At 30.9% G+C, this 17,080-nt stretch overlaps 1 protein-coding gene across 1 annotated transcript; it reads right to left on the bottom strand.

The window, feature by feature from the left end:
* Positions 1-2,856: 2,856 nt before the first annotated feature.
* On the bottom strand, positions 2,857-4,932 carry LOC102613174 (protein JINGUBANG). Its single transcript, XM_006479284.4, has one exon. It carries the CDS (start codon positions 4,811-4,813, stop codon positions 3,392-3,394), a length of 1,422 nt encoding a protein of 473 aa, XP_006479347.2. The 5' UTR covers positions 4,814-4,932; the 3' UTR covers positions 2,857-3,391.
* Between the last annotated feature and the right edge of the window lie 12,148 nt (positions 4,933-17,080).

The following is a 17,080-nucleotide window of genomic DNA, read 5'->3' as shown; positions in this document are numbered from 1 at the left end:
CTAGAAAGAGTGATGTCTTATACCTAGATTATGGATTCCATGAGTTCAATTAGAATTACGGTAACCAGTGACTAGTGCGGAGGACAACAAATACTGGGCTTTGTCCGTGGGCCAATATCAAATGTAACCGTCTCCCATTTTATATTTCTATAAACACCGTACCAGTGTCCTGATTGGACCTTCCTCGACTCTTTATTATTTCCTAAAAGTGTGTGGTACAGGTGGTGTGTTATCACTGTATCTTTATTAATGGTAGGGAATAATACTTCTTGTAGTAATTTAATATTTTTTAATTTTTAAAATAGTGAAATAATAATAAACCTAATTTTAACTAAGAATAGAAATATAAACATGACAACTAGGTTTCAACTAAGTTTTTTAAAGAGGTGCCAATAGCTCTACTTTTTTCTTTATTTAATTTAAATCAATCCATTGATATTACAGAAGCTACCATGATCTACCTTAAGACCTGTTTAAATTGTACAATTTATTATATTTAATAGGTGTCAGGGTCATTAGGCTGTTATAGCACAACAATCCCAAACATGTCTTTAATACAGTCAATAAAAGTCCACCCCAAAATCAGCTTTAAGAATAGAGAAATTGTTTCTAAATTAGTTGCTATTATAACCATAAGATAGTAAGGCCTATCTTGATGTACTCAATCAAAGTCTAGATCTAGCCTAAAAATATGCTCTAAGGACGAAGATGCCTAATCCTAAATAGGAGAAGTTTACTCTTCACAAATAAATGGAAAGACTTAAAGTCTGAATTTCAAGAATAAAATGATGAGGAGGCAGCAATCATTAGACTGGCTGCTATTTAGCTCAACTTTAGAAGAAATCTACTGTGTTTAGTAGAATATATCTTGCCTTTCTCTAATTCCCCTTTTTGTGTGAATGAGTTTAAGGTGATGATTACAATTTTGTCTTTCCTTTTGCAGTATAATACATAACATCATAATTGTAAGACTTTCCTGAACGAATGATTTTTACAAGGAATTAAAGAAGTCAAATCAAATGTTAGGCCAATATCAAACACATACACAGCACGTGCCCTCAATTTTGCTTCGTGCAAGAGATTTCAGCCTAGTGAACTGAACTGCTCAAGCTCAAGCTCAAGCTTCAGCTTCATGGAAGCACATCATGAGTCCCGCATTCTTTTTTTGACCGAAACGTTCTCGAGCGTAAGCCATGCATTTGCCTTTGTCATAATGTGCATGAGATATTGATTTAGGGCCGGCCATTGTATAGTCGTAAGGGCTAGGTTACAAGGACTTTCTCAACTTCATACTCCACAAAAGAAACTTTAACCAATCTTTTTTTTCCCCCTCCTATCTGTTTCAAAAGGATATATGAGATTCAATCGAAATGAAAGTGAGAGGATGTAGAACACCCTTATCAAGAAGGAAGCTAGGTAAAGAACCTCACTGCTATCAATTAAAGATCCTCACAATGAATTTGAACCAATTATTTCATATGGTGCTTGATTTTACTAGTAAAATGTTTTTAAGATAATATAAGAGAGGTTTGAGATTTGAGCTCCGCTAAATTCATCACGGTGTTTTTAAAATATGAATTGATTGCTTCTCATAGGTTGACTGCGATTTATTTTTTTAATTTGTATTTCTGAAAGACGAGTGCAATTATTTAATCTAAACGAATGTAGGGTTTATGGAGCAAATCCCACTCCAGGCTGGCCTTATTAATTACTACAATAACATATTAATCAAAAGATTGCAATTAAGAACATAGTATAGTAGTAAGAAGAAAAAACGGCATATTTTTACCTAAAAGGGCATAAGTTTTAGGTTGTATTATATATATTTTTAGGGGTGATTAATCAATTAATTACTTCAGGTAGCTAATATTAATGTCACATTCAAAATTGAAGTATTGTTAAAAAAAAAAAAACCTAAAATTGTCGTTTTTTTTTCACTACGTTTTTAAATAACTGTTCTTTTAAATTAATATCGATTGATAACCCATTTTTCTCTCCACTCATTTGCGTGTATTTAAACTCATCAATTTTTTTTAGACAATTAAACTAATTAATACCCGCTAGTAAAACGTTTCAATTTAAGTACTTAAATGAAATTATATATGTAAATACTAGAATCCAATTACACATTTACACTTGCACAGCCTTGGATGCTTATGGTTTGACACTGAAAGAGGAAAGAGCTGGCAGAAGATTTTTTAAAGATCTTCACAATGAATTTGAACCAATTCATGATTTGTTTATGGTTTACACTTGCACAACCTTGGATGCTTATGGTGCTTGATTTCACTAGTAAAATGAGTTTGTACAAGATAGGTTTGTACAAGAGTTTGTGATTGTATCATCACTCTTTCACCCTTCACATAGAATAATGATATAGGCACAAACTTTTGTACAAACTTATTTTGTAAAGACTTATGTGGTATGATAAGATTGGTTGAATTAAATATCACTTGGCGCACACGATTTGTTTTTATTATTTTATATTTTCATTCAATCAACGAATTAACGCCACATCAGTTTGTACAAGAGTTTGTGGCTGTATCATCACTCTTTCACATATGGTGCTTGATTTAATTGAAAAAAAAAATTCTAAGATAATATAAGAGAAGTTTGAGACTTGCATTCAGCTAAATTCACTCACAATGCTTTTACAATGTGAATTCATTACTTGCCAAACTTTGACTGCGATTTATTTTTCAATTTGTATGTCTGAAAGACGGTGCAATTATTTATTCAAAACTCAGTGTCGGGCGTATGGAGCAAATCCTACTCCATGCCGGCCGTATTAATTACTACAATAAAATATTAATCAAAACATTGCAATTAAGAACATAGAATTGCTCGATGGTTCCATTCTTGGTAACAAAGCAACAATATCACATTCACAAACTTGTACAAGATTCATAGTTTCATACAATTTTGGGATGAATTTACATATTTGCAAGTTTATATCAATACTTTCAAAGGTGAATTTCTTGTCAAGAGAAAAGTGAATGATCTTCTAAATACAACATTTTTTTCCCCAGATACCATATATTCTTAAGACAAAATTGTACATTTGATATCAACTTGTCACAAACTTTCAAAAGGGAAATAAATAAATAAATAAAAGAACTGTTCAATTTGCACATACTTTTGCATGACGTGGCATCTTCTATTAGCTAATGGATTCCACGGTGTCCTACGACTATACAAAGTGCCTTCCAGCCGAAGTTTCCGATCAGATACTCCAATAACCACTGAATATCACTGTTCCCCTCCTCCCATGCTACTATTGCCTTAGTGGGGACCAGTTATACTTTATGTGACTCCGCGTGAACTCCACGTCCCACTCAATTCCCGTTGCCTTTCCCGCCCTTTCCTCCCTCTTCACCTTCAAGTTTCAACTTTAGACCAGCTGCCTTCTCATTTGGGTCGGCGAATGAAGTCCCTTCAAATCAGGGGCGTGTTCGGACACGCGCCACACTTTAACGGACTTGTCCAAGCTCCCACTGTAAACAGTCCACCGTTGATCTCCCTTCTGATGATACTCATGATCATGATCACGGTCTTCCTCAACGGCCAAGCACTTAACGGGCCCAGTATGACCGGTCAAAACTGCCAAGCAACTGTGGGCCCCACTCTCTTCCCTTCTCCAAAGGCATATATTTCTGTCAGCCGACCCACTAAACACCAAATTCCCAGCCGCGGCCAGGCAAAGAACGGCCATCTTGTGGCCCCGCAGGACCCCACCGTGCGACAAATGCTTCTCGCATTCCCAAAAGTTCACGAGCCCATCGGACGATCCGCAATATACCACAGCCGACTCCTGATTAACCGCTAACGCCGTAACGGCATTCTCGTGCTTCAACAAAACCTGTGCAAGACAATGCTTCGTTCCTTTGCCTTGCAGCTCACGCCTCCAAACTTTCACCGTCCCGTCAGCGGATCCTGTGAAAACCAAGCTGTCAAATCCCGCCACGACGGAATTTATTGCGTCATCATGAGCATTTATGGACTCCAAGCATTTACAGTCCGAAATCCTCCACACTTTGAGTGTTTTATCCCATGAACCCGAATACAACAGCCCTTGCTCCGCGTTCAAACTCAAGCAAGAAACGGCGTCGTAGTGTCTGATTTTAAGGACGCTTCGGTTTCTACGAACCTCCACGTAATTCTTCGGGTTCACAGAACTTTTGACGTAATCTTTAAAAGTTGGTAAGCTACCAACCCTTTTGTGGACGCTGGCGTTTTTGCGTGAAACCTTCCAGATTCTGATCTTGCCATCCTGGTGGCCGGTGAAAATCTTGTTGCTGTCACCCGATATAATAATGGCCTTGACCAAGCCGCTGTTGGATTTGAAACCTGAAAACTCTTTTAAATTCTTCCAGACTCGGATGTTCTTGCTGTCCGAGCCTGTGTAGAGCAAATCACCTGAGGCTGCTAGTGAATATATGTGGCCTTCTTTGCGTACAATGGACCCAATGAGGCCATTGCACGATGATAACAAGTTTTCGTTTGGTGAATACGGAGGCATGATCCAGGGTGATTTTGTGTACGGTGAGACTGGCTGGTTGTTCCAGGGAGACATGAGGTAAGGTGATGCCTCGCCGCTGGTTGGTGTACGTGTTCCGCTGTTGTTGTTATAGCGGGGGCTTGTCGAGGAAGCGCTGCTCTTCCGGTGACCTGAATAGTAGTCGCCGTCATCTTGATTGTTGTTGTTTCTTGGGCTAAAAATTACTGATTCTGGGTACAAGAAAGATCCGAATTTCGGTCTGTGGAGATTATTGTTAGGCTTCACAACTATGGCACCGCCTCCTTCGTTCGTCATGTTTTAGAGCTAAGGAGAGCAGTTAGAAAGGGGAGAAATCTGTAGAGATTTTGACAGAAAATGTAGGGGTGAGAGAAAATCAAATTGTGTTGAAAGTTTTCGAAAGAGTGCAGGAGCGTGAGGGAGAATATATATAACGATAAATATGAGAGAAATGGAACAGCGGTAGGTGATTCAATGATGTGGGTTTGCGACACGTGGTGGAGTGATGCGTAATCTTTACAAAAACTGTGGAAACCGGCTGTTCCGGTAATAATGAAGCTGAACGGAAAGAAGCTTTTGCGGCGTTTGAGCTCCACACGTTAATATTATCTAGAAACAGAAACGAAAGGGGGTTCAGATGTTGCATGTGACAATACCAAATTTTATGGTCAGACCAGATGTTTGACTCTGAATTTAAATGATGGCAAAAATAAAATTGCTGACCTTGGAAATGTCAAAAGCTTCTGCTAGCTCTTTCCTCTTTCAGTGCCAAGCCATAAACATCCAAGGTTGGGCAAGTGTGTAATTGGATTCAAGTATTTACACATATAATTTCATTTGGATAATTAAATTGAAACGTTTTATTATCAAGTATTAATTAGTTTAACTGGTCAAACTTTTTAGAATAAGATAACAAAATTTGATGAGTTCGAATATACACTCGCATACAAGTGGAGATAAAATTAAGTTATCAATTGATTTTAATTCAAAAAAACAGTTATTTTAATTTGTAGTGATTAAAAAAAAAAGTTATTTCAGGTTTTTTTTTTAACAACACTACAATATTGAATGTGACGTTAATATTAGCCACCTGAAGTAATCATTTAATCACCCATGAAAAAAATTAATACAAGCCAAAACTTATAACCTTTTAGCTAAAAATATGCCATATTTTCTTCTTTACTATGGTCGAATATCCCTCCCTGAATGATCATTGTGCAAGATAAATCCCTAAAATTTCCAGAAATTATAGTGTGTTGTTGCATTTAAGGTTACCCAGAAACTTAATCTAAATGAACACTTGTCCCTTCATCGATTGGCCGAATCCAAAAGGTTAGCATTTTATATGCTTCGTATAATTATCAGCAGTTGGCCCAGCTAACTTTAAATAGTGGCAAACAAGAAGTGATCAGGTGAAAACTACACTTAGTTGAAAGGTAATTAGGACACTCAGTAGCAAGCAATTTGCTTTCCAGTGGTGCCATTAACGAGAAAGCCTTGATTATGATGGTTAACATTTAACTTCAAGATCGATTCTCTAAAAGATTTTGCCCCTTTATCTTGGAGAAAGATCATAGAATTAGAGTGTAGTTTAGTCGTTTTATGAAGGAAGTAAAGTAATGTTGCTGAATAATAATTAAGGCTTTTAATTAACGTTTTGACTAAAATCTTAAAAGTGCTTCTTCCAGAAATAAAACACTCTTTAAGCTTAAATAAGTGAATGCAATCTTTCTCGGACGCTTCCAATCTTGTAAAGAAATTGTTTGATTACAAAGTTTAAACTATTAGCCGGGTTACTTAAGGACGCAATAATGATATCAAAAATAAATATTCTGGCAAGCTCACTTGTAATTAGTGACCTAATGATCCAATAGAACCGGATGAAACAAAATAGATGGATTAATGAATAACGAAACAAAGTGAGCACATTGGTGTTCAAACGCAGCATCTTGGCTCTTTTAGATTAATACCATGTTAGAATATTGTCTCATGATCTAAATATTTAAGCTGCTAAGTAAAGATCTAAAAAATAGTAGTAAAAAAGTAACATGTTATTCAACAAAAGTTGGTTGGTGTGAGTGGTTCGGCACTCTCACTCCTTAAGAGGGGTCAGAGGTTCAAGCCCCGCTCTTGTATGAAGTCACCACTTTGACCAGCACTTTACTCCTTACAGGCCGATCTGGTGCGAATGGGGATTAGTTTGGCTTGTGGTACGGGCTTAAAAGTATCTCCCACAGTTGGGGTTCACTCAGGATCACCTCGTGATTCATACAAAAAAAAAAAAGTAACATGTTATTCACTTCAACTAGGGATATAGAGATGCAAAAAGTAACGTTAATAAACATCATAAGTTCAATGCATAGCATACTATATTCATGTAAAAAAAAAAAAAAAATCAACTAAGCATGGTGTTTTTTTTTTTTGGGGGGGGGGGGGGGGGGACAATTAATTTTATATCTCTCTTTATGAATTCACATTGAAAAAGTCGTTACTTGTACATAAATATAACGCAAGTCACAAGTTTGGTAAACCACACGCTGTTTTATTTTCTTACCAAAATCTTCTTATCGTATAATTTTACGTGGCTTCTGTAAACCGCTTTTTGTCATTAATTTGTTTCACATACATTGTCAATGATTCTTAAATTGCTGCCACGCACCTACGATCCCCGTATATTAATTTGTTTCACATACATTCTCATTAATTTGCTTTGAAAAAGTTAACCGCCACGTGACGGTTTCATTTTTTTCAGTTCCCCTACCTCCCTTTGATGTCCCAAACGGCAGCTACGTTTGTCGCTCTGGCCTCGTAATCCCACAACTTAGATTCATGTATCATAGGCATGCCTCTGAACATTCGTGCTTGATATGAAATTAATTACTAATTTAAATTACGTCGTTTATTTATGGGATTGATTTAATACAAATGAATATCACATACGTGTTAAGGGCTATATTTGTTTATTTTATTTTTTTTGGGATGGAATGCAGACAAAAGTTCATGTGCATCACATTAGATTAATTTTTAATGTATACATTTTGAACTGTTTAGGTGCAAACATGATAATCATTTGATTTTGTTCACGTCGAAAAGGATAAAAAATATTGAGAAAAATTATTAGAATTTGACATTAAATCTTATTTTCACAAGGCATTATGCTTATTACTAGAATTTCCACTTGGAAAAAAAAAATAGAGTTTATAAAAACTGTTTAATTGAATCACATTCCGTAATCACTAAGCCAAACAAAAAAAAAATGATTATCAATTATAGTAAAATTTTTATTTAGTGATCCTTTAAACAGAAATGATTCCATTTAGTCATTAAAAAATTAGAATTTTTTTAGATTATGCCTTAAGGAACTTGCCTCCATCTAGTAATAATTATCTGTATATTGCAAAAAGTATTTGCTAGGTCTTCAAAATTATATCTATCTCCATTATCAATATTTATATATTGGATTCAACATGTTCAATTAAACAATGATTATGTAACCTATATTTTACCTCTATATTACTTGTTATAAGGATAATTAAATCAAAACAATAATTTTTATAACTACACTTCTATTAAGTTAAAATATATTTATAAAAATAAAATTAATTTTATCCCAACATTATATCTATACACACAAAAAAAAAAAAAGTCTTACTGTAGACGTGAGTGATAACTTCAATGAAGTTATAAACTCACTAAAGATGAGTTTTTAGTGGATATAAAAATTGAGCTCGAAAACCAAAGTTGGTTGGTGTGAGTGGTTTGGCACTCTCACTCCTTAAGAGAGGTCATGAGTTCAAGACTTGTTCTCGTATGGAATCACTATTTTGACCAGCACTTTACCCCTTACCGGTTGACCCGGTGCGAGCAGAAATTAGTATGAGTTATTGTACAGGTTTAAAAGTGTCTCCCACAATTAGGGCCCACTCAGGACTATCTCGTAGTTCAGAAAAAAAAAAAATGAGCTCGGATTTTAAATTTTGACAAAAATCACGAAGGCATACGTTAGCATGATGGCGTGCATGTGCCAGAAGGACCAAAGTAGACTTACAGCTGGCAGGCAACAAGACCAGCCACGTAGATATCCATATTTCTTGTCCGTTTATATTGTCAATTTAATTAATTTGAATTTTTCTCTAGTAGTTGCCTAGTTGCTCTCTGGAGCGAAGTGTTTATCCATTTGTATATAAACAATTAATAATTATGTTTTCTTTTTTCAACAGCATTTTTTCAGTATTAATCTAAAAAATTGATTGTTAAATGTCGGATAAGTAAGTCTGGACCCTCGAGAATGAACCTCATTACGAATAATAATTAATAATAATAATAAAAGATCAATCATAAATTTGAGTACATTAAAAAGAAATTAAACATAAATATCATTAAAATATGAGCTAATGAGCATAGCGACGGATTCAAGTAATTGCTTTGTATGTTACTGATTTCAAATCCTTCATTAAGTTTCTTCAAACTGACGGGTGTTACAATTTATATACTTGGACTTCATTGAAAATCAATTGATAAAAAGATTAAAAAACACTAATTATTATAATAATTTTTGTTTATAAATTAATCAAGATCGTGATATCTTTTTTATTCAATTAGTTAACGTTAATTATCTTAAGAGATTACATGCTAATGTGGATTCCGGTACCCAATAACGAGCTGATATAAGCAAAACATACACATGGCGTCATAACTGTTGAACAATATCTTTACAAATGAAAATTATTGTCGGTCCGTAAGAAAAAAATAAATTATATTAAGTTGCATATATATTTTTTTAATTCAAATACTAACTTCGATTCTTTGTATATATAGCAGCTTTCTTTGATATTTTGCACTGACAATATATTTACTTCACTGCAATAACAGCCTAAATTCTATTGGCGATAGATAGATATTTAATTTGACTGAGCTTAAAATATTGGCGTTCATGCACTTGCAAAACCCTAACCCTAATTTCAACTTCTTTGACATTTTTAACATTCAATGGCAACTTGATTTTCTTTTTGACGGATCATATATTGATTGCTATGGCTAGTCACGATACATTAATTCATTATCCTATTGTTTGCACTGCATTTATTACATTTCTAATTAAGGCCATCGACGCCGTTGACAAAGTGGTATAATTGGTAAAACATTATTCATTTATTTATTTTTCTATATTTCTGTATGTATAATGATGGAAATTAAGAGAAGGTTGAGTCCTTATTGATGAAACTAATTAAGAAATTATCCCTTGAGAATGAGGAAAATTATAAGTTATGATTTATATTAGTTAACATAATTCTATGAATTTATATACTCTCAACAAACCCTTAATTGTAATATCATTAGAGAAATTAACCTTGGAGAGAGAGGAAAAATCATTAATCGATACTAATATAAATCTAAATCAATTTCTTCACTCTTCGTCAAATCAAATCATTAATTTGCAAAGATATTATTAATTCTTTGTTATCAAAAATTAGAGATACATGTGAATTAATAATGTTCAAGAACTGAGAATCACAGGTTATATAATTTTGATATTACATCATAAATTTTTATGTTTTTTGGTATTTTTGTTTTTTTATCTCTTTTCGTGATTAGCAAAACACGCTACTTTCTTTTCTCATGATTAGAAAGCATTTTGTGCTGAGGTTGATAGTCGGTGCGTTACTCAACTTGTGATGAACAATAGGGTGACTTTCAATGAGTTTGCTCCCATAATTTGTGCTATTCACGAACTCCTTAGACGAACTGGCGTGTGGAGCTTACTCACATCTATAGGGAGGCAAATTTTGCCGCTGATTATTTGGTCACTTTGGCTTGTTCTATTCCTTTAGGCCTTCATGTTTTAACTATCCGCCTACTGGGGTGCTCCAATTTATTTTGCGTGACATTTATGGGATATTCTACTCTCGCTTTGTTATTTCTTAGCTCTGTTAAGAGTCCCTATTAATAAATAAATAAAAAGCATTTTGTTTCTTAAGGTAGGGGTTTGTAAAACTGCAAAACAAAATGAAACTACGTACGTGTCAAATAAAGAGCCTATTTGTCATCAAAATCATACCTAATGTGGGGCTGTATTAAGGTCTCATTGTCGTTTATCACGACTCACGAGCAATAAGGTGTCATCACACACAAAAAAAAATGAAAAATAATTTATCATCACATATAAATAGACACTTGGCCTTCGTTCATAAAATCTTTGCTAGCGTATGAAATTGTAGTTGCCAAATAGTTCCACCAACTTCCTTTAGCTCTTGAACTTGTTTAAAGGGCAATTTTTTTTTTCCATCTTTCTATTAAAAGTACTATTAAAAGAGCCCTTCAAAGTCAAAGGTTAAGGTGATCTTACATATATAGTTTACAAAAGCTTATAAGTTTTTTTTTTTAATTTTAATATTTTGATCTTATACTTTAATGGCAACAGAATCCATCTTTGATTGCGTTAGTGACGAAAAGTGAAAGCTGAGGGAAGTCCAGCTTGCTGCTGTCTGCTAATCATCAAACACGTTCTCTCAATATTACTTCAAAAGCAATCAAGCTTCTGTGAACATGGCAACTGGCAAGATTGCATAAGCAAGAAGAATTGATAACTAATGTAATTAAAAAAGATTAGGGCAACTGGGCATGCAGGTGTTTGTTGATGATCCTCTTAATAATTATAATATACATAAACTAGCTATTTTTCAAAGGATTATTTTTTTATTGAGACTTTAATTTAGATTAGTTCAGGATTTGTCTGATTAAACCAAGCAAACCTCCTAACTGTTGAACAAGATCCTCTGGCCAAATATTTCAAGGGCATGCATTTTATCTTGTGTTAGTTCATCTTTTGTTAATTAATTAACATGATTACATAAGCATGAAGAATTGGTCATTGGGTCGCAGCTCTATTCATACGAATTGTAAATGTGGCAGTCCTTAAGATTATTAATAGTAAGATAATGTGAATATGGCAGTTTCTCGTTGAACCTTTGCTTTGCCAAATCTTTCAGATAAGCTGATTGCATAAGCAAGAATTGGTAATAGGGGGCAGTATGACATGTCAATAATAAGAAATTGCAGTGATAAGTGCAATTTCTTAATTGAAATCATAATATTTTACTCTTTACTTTTGTCTATGCGTTATCAAACCAGCTCCCTTAAGCCCTAACAAGAGATTAAAGTATACATGGATTACGCTAATTTTGCTTACCTAAGTTAACACACACTAACGAACAAGGTTAGCTAACAAACGGGTGCACGGTGTGACTCAATCTGAAATTCACATGAGAGATAAGGAATCGACAGTGTAACCACCGATTTACGCCATTATTAAAGATTAATTTTTAGTTGTTTTCATTAAACAATGACCTTCACTAAGACGAAGCTACAAGGAAATGAATTTTGAACCATTATTAAAGATGTTTAGTTCTTTTCGTTAAACAGTGGCCTGAACCAGGGAACAGGAAATGAATTTTGTTTGCATTTATATGTTCAAAGAGCAATAATTAATGGTGAATCAAACTGTGTCACTCATCATCATTCATGCTGCTTTAGAAACTGATAGCTCAAAAGGAATGGAAGATGTTACAGTACAAGACTTTAATGATTTTAAAATGATGCTGATACACTACTGATCGATGATGGTACTGAATTAATGATTTTGCTTTAGAAAGTAGAAACAGATGGCCGAAAAGCAAATGTAAATCTTTGTATTATACAGTCACTGAATCTTTTTATAAATTTGCAGACAATTTTTTTTTTTTAAAAAAAGAGGGTTTCCCTAATATTTGTTTGGATTCAATCTATCATAATAATAATTACTTTAAAAAAAAAATCAAATACATGTTTTTGTCCATTTTTATTATCGGCCTCCTCTTTAATTTTTCCCTCAGCACAAGACCTCTCACATCTATACTAATATAAGAATGAGTCATCTTACAGTGCAGGGCTGTATCTTATACAGCCGCTGCCAAAAACTAGAACAACCGGTATTTTACCGGTTGTTCATTAAATAATTTTTAAAATTTGTTTTTAATGCTTAAAAAAATATAGTGAAATGAAAAAATATGAAAATTTTAAATCTGAAACATAAAAAATCAATTAAATGAGAAAAATATTTTAAAATTTTTTAACATAAATAAATGTTAAGAAATTATAAAAATAATTATATTCCAATTTTTTTGGTTAAATACTAATTTAATGGGTGGATGTTTCCAGTTTAGTTTGTATGTCTCTAATTTCGGTTAGTCTTTCTCATTTATTGGTTCATTTATTTCAATTTTTCAACCCACTAGTTTTGTGTTTAATGTTCCAACTAAATTCATTAAATACTAATATTTTGGGTTAAATTACAAATAAATTTCAGTTCTCGTAGGATGAGTTCCTAATTTTGGTTAAGCTTTCTCTCTTATTGGTATAAGGGTTTCAGCTAATAATTTCACTAGCTTTGTGTTGAATGTTCCCATTATCTAGGAAAGATTTCAATTATTTGGGTAAGTACCAAATTACTTTGTAGAGTTTAATTTTTGGTTGGATTTGTATCAAATTTTGGTTAAACTTTCTCAATTTAATGTTAATATATTTTAACTTTTCAATCCATTAGTTTTGTGTTTATTATTACTACTAAAATCGTTAAAAATCAATATTTTGGGTTAAATTCCAAGTAAATTTCATTTCTCATCGGAATAGTTCCTTATTTTGGTTAAACTTTCTCCATTATGAATTCATATATTTCAACTAATAATTCTAGTGATTTTGTGTTGAATCTTCCTATTATCGAGGTAAGATTTCAATAATTTGGGTCAGATACCGATTTTACTTTGTAAAATTTTATTTTTGGTTCTATTGGTTCCTGATTTGGTTAATCTTTCTCAACTATAGCTTTATATGTTTCAACTTTTCAATCCACTAGTTTTGTGTTTAGTATTCCTACTAAAATCGTTAAATACCAATATTTTGGGTTAAATTCCAAGTATATATTATTTCTCATTGGATAATTTTTCTGATTTTGGTTAAATTTTCTCTCATATAGGTTCATTTATTTCAACTAATAATTCCACTAGTTTTATGTTGAGTGTTCCTATTATCTAGTTAAGATTCCAATAATTTGGGTTAAATACTAAATATACTTTGTAAGATTTTATTTTTGGTTGGACTAATCCCTAATTTTGGTTAATCTTTCTCAATTATAGGTTAATATATTTCAACTTTTCAATCCATGAGTTTTGTGTTTAATATTTCTATTAAATTCGTTAAGTAACAATACTTTGGGTTAAATTATAAGTAACTTTCATTTCTCGTTGGACTAATCCCTACTTTTGGTTAAACTTTCTCCTTTATTGGTACATGAGTTTCAACTAATAATTTCACTAGTATTGTGTTGAATATTCCGATTATTTATGTAAGATTTTAATAAACTGGGTTAGATACCAAATTTACTTTTTAGATTTTATATATGGTTAGATAAGTTCCATATTTTGGTTAAACTTTCTCACTTATGGGTTCAATTACTTTAATTAATTAGTTCACTACTTTTGTGTTTCAAGTTCTCAGTGCCTACGTTATGTTTCAACATTATTGATTAAATTCCAAGTTGATATTATAAAATTCAAAGGTGCCCTTATTACGAAAAACAAATAATATTATTAAGGTGAATCTCTTTTTACTCCTCTTATTTAAGTAAATATCAACTTACAACAATATATTAAAATTTCACTATTGTAACCCCTATTCAATTTTCTATAACCTACAATCAACATTGTAAGTTAAAAGATTAGGAACTTACCTAATCTAATTATGTTGGAACATTTTATTTTTCTTTTTAATCTTCTTGACTTCATGAGATTTCTTAAACTCAACTTATTTATACTTGAGCTTTTGATCATTATAGATATACCTATTTTATTAATTCAAATTAATTGTACTCATTTTCTTTCCAAAATAAATTCTTTGATATCTCATCCCTTCAACCAAAATTTCATTTTTAACAATTGCATATGCAATTTGTACAACTCAAATTTTTATTTTTCAAATGTTTAAGATAAAACAAATTATTTATTTATTATATGATTATCACATGAATCCAATTCAACTAAGTCATCATTTATTTATCTTTAATTAATGTTTTAAGCACAGTAAATGCATTTCAAATTAAACAATATTTTGTATAAAAAAACACATTAGGAAATTAATGCAATCAAGAAAAAAGAAAAATATATTAAAACATTAATTTTGCTTCCTCAATTAAGTATTAAAAGGAAAATTTTCTCTTACAGATAAATTCAACATTATAATTTAACAATAATGTTGACTACAATTTTAAAACTATTTATTTATTGCTCTAAATTGCAACATTTTTTTATGAGTCATAAAAATTAAATTTATTTAACATTATACTTATATAGTTGGATACGTAATTTATACCTTAATTGATGTTGCCTTATTTTCAATTATTATATTTTAGTGATAGTTTATTTCATTGTATACTAATAGTGTAATAAATTTGTAATAATTGATTATACATCATATTTTTCATTGATTACTGCTTGAATTATATAATATCTATTTTATAAGTGAGTATTACTCAAATTAATATATTATACTTTAAAATTTTAATTATTATACTTAAATCATATAATCACATATGCAATTAAGCGTAAATAAGGAAAATTTCACTTCCCAAGGCTTGGGAAAATGATCATGTAGATCCCTGAGTTTTCACTAAGAGACACTAAAACCCCTTTTAACTATAATGCTTTTTGACTTTATTAATTCAAAAAAATTGACTCTAAAGTTTTATAATAAGTTGAAATATAATATTAAAATAAATGTAACAATATATACATTTTAAAATAATTAATATATAAAAAATATTTTAGTACTTTACAATCTTATATTATATTAAACTAAATTTTTTTAATAAATAGAAACATAATATTAAAATAAATATTTAAAATTTTAAATTATTTTCAATATTGTATACAAAATTTGAATACTATTAATACATGAGATATATTTTATTAATTATAAAATCTATTTAACCTAAAGATTTATTTAAAATTTTTCTAACAAATACTATTATATAATTAAAATAAATATCATAATTTACATTTTAAAAATTATTTTATATATTAACTTTTTTTTAATATTATTAATTTATTAGACAAATTAAACTATTTAAATTATATTTGTACTTATTAAAAATCTAAAAGTCAATTTTTTTGAATCAATAAATCCAAATTGTATTATAGTCAAAGGGGTCTTAGGGTCCCTGGGTGAAAATATGGGGTTTTATATGATCATTTTTCCAAATCTCGGGGGTATAGGTATCTTTTTTCCTAAATTATTTAATTCTCGGTGTTGCACTAAAATTATAGTTTTCTAGTTACATTGTTAATTTAGTTAAGGGTACAATACAATGTCAATAACAATTATTGTAATAATACCTAAAAAATTATGCTTGATATTATTAAAAATTTAATTTTTAACAAATCGTACCTTGTTGACTTGATTGAGTGGTTTTCAAGTGGGGTTAAAAATAAAATCAAATTATACACACTTTAGAAAAACACATTCAATTGGACTATATATATAAACATTATTAAAACTTTTATTATTATAGAAAATAAAATCATATAGACTATACAAGACATTTCATTAAAATATATAATATCGTAAAAAATATCATAAGTTGAATTTAGTTTAATCATAATAATAATTACTATAATGACGGTTATTAACAATAATAAAAAAAAAACAAAGATTATCCTTTGTTGTTTAGAAAAACAAAAAACCCTCTCTTGTTTTAAAATAAGTTCAAATTCTCCTGCAACTCTAACTGTGTTAGCTTTATATATCATTGTACTATTTGACACATAGTTTTGATGTTAGCCATAAAATTTAAATATTTTTAGAGTATAAATAAAGTGAAATGACTTATATAACCCTAATGATTAAATAAATTTAATAATAAATTATCTAGAAAAATTACTTCACACACACACACACACATATTGTGGATATATATAACCAAATGTTATTCCAATTTAAATGGATAATTTACAACTATTAGGGATATTTACGACATTTTCCCCACTTGTAATTTTTCTCTATAATTTACAATTTATTATAAAATAAAATTGATCATTAAGGATATATAAGTTATTTGACTTAATTTGTATTTTCAAAATATTTAAATTTTATAGCTAACAGTAAGATTAGGGGTAGAATAGTAAAATGATATATAAAGCTAACGTTATTATAACTTTGGGGGGGGGGGCAGTAGGAGGTAATTCTTATTTTCTCTTAACTATCATTAATTATAGTACTAGTAATAACTCAAGATCAAATATGTTGCATGCGATAATTTAATAATGTAGCAAAATAAAAAAATTAAACAAGTATGCAATAATTTAAATAATTTGTGATAAATTTGTATGAAGTAATTTGTGTAAGAGAAACTTTGTGAGTATATCCAAATATCAAATATATGGTACATTATATATGTCTTGTATACAGTACAAATTTATACCATTAATATTAGTCACTATTTCAACTAATATTGAGAATAACAATATTTGATGATTA

Source organism: Citrus sinensis, chromosome 8, assembly GCF_022201045.2.
Source record: "Citrus sinensis cultivar Valencia sweet orange chromosome 8, DVS_A1.0, whole genome shotgun sequence".
Classification (NCBI taxonomy): domain Eukaryota; kingdom Viridiplantae; phylum Streptophyta; class Magnoliopsida; order Sapindales; family Rutaceae; genus Citrus; species Citrus sinensis.
The sequence above is the reverse complement of the archived record's forward strand: the minus strand, read 5'-3'. Positions and strand labels throughout refer to the sequence as shown.